Below are 4,745 nucleotides of genomic sequence, written 5' to 3' on the forward strand. Positions count from 1 at the left end.
ATTAACCAGTTAATGTTTGAAATGGTGAAGTGTGTTTTATTCGACTTATGGACTGACATCTTAAATGTTATGTAGCCAATCCTCGTCTTCAAAGTGCTAATAGCATAGTCTCTGCCATAAATTACTACCAACATCGATCACAGCTGTTAATAATCCCTGTACCTGATTTGCTTCAGGAATAAATTAAAGTAAAGTACGTGTGAAAAGCATTTTGAGAATTGGAGTACTCCTTTAATATGACAGTCGTAAATAATCAGTGGTTATAAGTCGACTATAAGCCTAATAAAGACATATTTTATAATTAGGAAGTTAGGCCAATATAATATAATGCCGTGAATTAATGCTGTGTAATATTAATTCGTCGTTCAAGCTCCGTTGCTGCAAATACCGTAACAAACGTGTTATATTTTAAATTGGTGTGAACAGCGATCTATGTTTATGTTTTCACAGATGTTGTGCTTGTAAATGAACACTAAAATAAAAAATGTGTTATCGGAATTTATCCGGTTTACGTCCACAATAAAGCACTGATTGGAGGAAAGTAAAATTTGGGTTGTGATTGTGGTAACAGATGCCAGATGAGCTGGTGTGCTGGCGCCTTATGACTGGTCGTCTACTATATAGTTTTGTTTCATTATGCTTAGGTCGAGTTAAAACGTAGACGACATACTCAAGACAGCTGTAGATGAAGCTGCGTGGCATTTTGTCCTGAGGAGTGGTAGAAGACGCTAGTTTCCGTTTCGTAGAAGTTGTTCATCATACATTTTTTTACAACATGAGACTGTTACATTATTTAGTATTTTTGATTCTCTACCTCACTGTTGACGCTAGTTCAAGTGAGGCTGGTAAGAAAGGCCCAAAAGTTACAGATAAGGTAAGTCTGGTTTCTCTACAGCTGTACTGTTTCCGCCACTAGAGAGTTCATTTTATATTAAGAGAACGTTAACCCCAAATGTGGGTGTACCTTCGTTATGTATATATTTTATTTTTTAAGGTATGGTTCGATATTACATTTGGAAATGAAGAGAAGCAGAGAATAGAAATTGGTTTATTTGGTAAAACCGTACCCAGAACTGTAAACAATTTTGTTGAACTAGCGAAGAAACCGGAAGGAGAAGGCTATAAGGGCAGCAAGTTTCATAGAGTCATAAAAGACTTTATGATACAAGGTGGTGATTTCACTAAAGGAGATGGCACTGGAGGTGAGTAAATTGGTTGGTAGAAGCATGGTAAGATGGTAAGTTGTTAAATAGACAGACTGAGATCCCTCATTTTTTGACTGTATAGCATTATTGTGATTTCGTCTAGTAGTGAATACTGATGTCAAAATAATTTTGTTCCTATTATAGAAATATGTCAAATAGCCTCATTTACACACTACAGAGATTGCTGTTTTATTGTAACAGTGTAAAGACAAATGTATATTGATGTTTATACCATATATTTTGTTAATTGTAATTTTATTACAAAGTAATCTTTGTCCTGAGGTATTGGCACTTATTCCCTTCCAAGAGCAAAGATTCCATTTATCCTTCTCATTCTTCCTTGGTCTTCCATGGCCTCTTGACCTATAAAGTCTTTATGTAATAACTGCTGTAGTTATACATCATCGTGGCATTGGTAGCATGTGTTTCTGGTGGTACTTAACCAGTTTTGTGAATTACCTACCCTAGTTTTTTCCAAACTTTTACTGTTTTAGAATCTTGAAAAAACTTGTTGGAGGCCCAGGCTAATAAAAACAAAATACATATATTGGACTTAAATGTGGTGAATCAAAACCCAAGGATATTAAGGAAACAAGTCAACTCATAATGTAATCAAACTGGATTTTGTAAAGCAAAGTTTAGGGCCACTTGCTTGGTAATATCAGTAATTCTACTACTTTGAAATAGTATTATGGAGATGGAGTTATTTTCTGCTTGACTGCGTGTCATTAGTTGAAACTGAATTCTCATGCCAGGTACAAGATCCAGTGTTGGAATGTTTTGGTTTTGTGGCCACATACCTTGAAAATCCTACTTCACACAGATACGTTGTTGAAGAAGGGAGAAATTTATTCATTGCAGATGTAGACCATTGAGAATGTTTTTGGAGGAGATCATACTAGAATTCATCCAACGGTACCTGATCTAATTTCTGTTTCAGTGTCAAATCAGAAGTAATGTCTGTGAAACTCTTGCAATTCTGAACTGACATGTATTGTTTATCCAGAACCAAAAACAGGTTTCTGACCCATAACAGTCGTGAATTTTTCTGAACATCAGTTTGTTATAATTCTTGATACTTGTGTTGTAAGTCTACTTTTGGAAACATATAATTGATATAGCGTGCCATTCATTTTCAGCGATTTTCATAACCAAAGGAATAATGTGGAGAATGCAGGTTAAAATGGTGAATATGATAGTTGGAAGGCAAACTTTCATAAACATTGGACCAGTAGACAGAGCTGAATACATTTATATTACATAGACCACTAATGTATGTAGAATTTAATTTAACCCTTTAAACTTCATCATATGTGTATTGTCTTTTGTGCAGTTTTGACTGGCTGTGCATCACACTAGCATTCTGCTAAAATGTCCCCCCCCCCCCAATTTAAACTGGTCATCAGCCCCATAGTATGGGGAGTTTGAATTGCCTTTTCCTTTGTGGTAAAGGTTAAAGCATATTGGAAACTATATATACCACCTGTTTTAACATTATGCAACTGCACTTTGCCTACAAAGTGTATTCATGGATTCTCTATCATTCTCAGAAGAAACAGTGATTATTTTCTTAAATACCAGTAACCGGTTTATGTTTGATTTTTTTTATCTTTAATGTAGGAACTAAATTTTGATACACTGTTTAGATAAACTTGTGTTTCAAAGGATAAAGGGACCATAACAACCATGATCCATGTGTGATTCATGCATGATCCATTTTTAGAAGAATATATGGCAGTTTGATTAAAGTATCAAGAACATGTATGTGGGCACTTAAAGTTTAAATCTTTCCACAAATTTAAGTGGTGGGTCAGGATAGCTCAATCACTTAATGACTAGGCTAATGGAATTTGATTCTGAGCAGTTTAAGGCTAATATGAATACACATAATATCCTTTTTTTTGTGTCAGAACTCTTTTCTGAGATTGAAGTTCTTACATGAGTGGAGATGTCAGTGGAGATCTTGGTTGTGATACTGTTTGAATGTGGTTACCAGTGTTTAGGAGGAACTCATTACCTTAATCTGTAAGGTAAAATGTGTAAAATCACTTTATCAGGTTTGGGCATTTTTATTTTGCAGGCCGAAGCATTTATGGAGAACGTTTTGCAGATGAGAATTTTAAGCTGAAGCACTATGGTGCAGGATGGCTTTCCATGGCGAATGCTGGCAAAGATACAAATGGATCACAGTTTTTTATAACAACTAAACAGACACCTTGGCTAGATGGAAGACATGTTGTTTTTGGGAAGATTCTGAAAGGAATGGTTAGTATTAGACTTGCGTATTTATGTCGTGAAGCGTCGTCAAACTGGATGAAGCATAAACATTTGTATGAACAATTATTTAATTAAAGTTTTTTTTTCTGTATATGGATTTTCGTAAACTTGATATTTCAGGATTTGATCAGAAGAATTGAGAGCTCCAAGACCGATAGCCGCGATCGTCCCGTTAATGATGTGGTTATTGTAGATTGTGGAGCCGAAGAAGTGAGCGAGCCATTCTCTGTCTCAAAAGAGGATGCCACAGAATAAAATCCTTTTGACAACAGCTGAGAGGAATTATACGTGCGACCATTAATTGAATTGAATTGAATTTAATTGAATCAGTTAAACTTGCATGGAGTTACCTTGGATTCCATGTCACTGATAACAGACTTCATAGCTATAATTTTAAATTAAACTGCTTCTTTTTTTCCCCCTGTCAGAATTTGACGCTCTCTTGCAGCCATCGACTAGAGGTGTGCATATGCAGGATCCACATGAGAGTTTTCATAACCTGTAAAATCTTTACCAAAATTTAAGCAGTATTTAAGATCTTACCACACTTTTGTAATGGGTTGTAACATTTATTTTTTCTAATTTTTGATGTTTGCATCATACAGAAATTAAGTAGTTTCGTTTTAAAATAAAATCATATTCCTGAACTAACAGTTTTGTTACAAATTTCTTATAGAATAGTTTCACATTGAAATGTTAATGTTGCTGATTGTCCTAGTTTTAAATGGTGTGTGAGCAATATTGTAAATCATTTATATTGTGGTTACAGTAATACATAAGTCAATTCATTGATAAGCCTACACGAAATGAATGTGGAGCAAACAAAGAAAATTAAGGTAAGATAAATATTTTGTACTTGGTTTTGTGATTGCATATGCAGTATGTGTATGTTACTATTAAGCTTAACAAAAGGGTGCATGGTAAAATGTGAAGCAATAAAACATTATTGATGAAGAAAATTGTGTTCTTAAGTAACCCTGTAAATATTTCTAAATTGTGGCATTGTTTTTGATTTAAAATGTTCACGGAGGTGAGGGTTCGGATTATTGCCTTCTGACGCTCGCGTTGTTTTTCAAAATGTTGGTAACCGCCATAGTGACTGAGTCTTCGCACTCTTGCAACCCAGAAGACCACACTCATGTTAATGATTGTTATTTCATATACTGGCAAAACATTCACGGATTTCGTTACGGGTGATGTTTACATTTGCTGGAAGTTACAGTTAAGTGCAAAACACTCCTGTCATGTCTTATATAATATTTT

At 34.8% G+C, this 4,745-nt stretch overlaps 1 protein-coding gene across 1 annotated transcript; it reads left to right on the forward strand.

The window, feature by feature from the left end:
• The first annotated feature begins 392 nt into the window (after positions 1-392).
• LOC110835336 (peptidyl-prolyl cis-trans isomerase B) lies at positions 393-4,441 on the forward strand. Its single transcript, XM_022075461.2, has 4 exons — positions 393-874; positions 995-1,202; positions 3,286-3,470; positions 3,603-4,441. Exons 1-4 carry the CDS (start codon positions 776-778, stop codon positions 3,735-3,737), a joined length of 627 nt encoding a protein of 208 aa, XP_021931153.1. The 5' UTR covers positions 393-775; the 3' UTR covers positions 3,738-4,441.
• Positions 4,442-4,745: the final 304 nt, after the last annotated feature.

The sequence above is a fragment of the Zootermopsis nevadensis genome, unplaced genomic scaffold (assembly GCF_977971745.1).
Source record: "Zootermopsis nevadensis isolate Lab colony 2312 unplaced genomic scaffold, Znev_1.0 Znev_ptg000016l, whole genome shotgun sequence".
Taxonomy (NCBI): Eukaryota; Metazoa; Arthropoda; class Insecta; order Blattodea; family Termopsidae; genus Zootermopsis; species Zootermopsis nevadensis.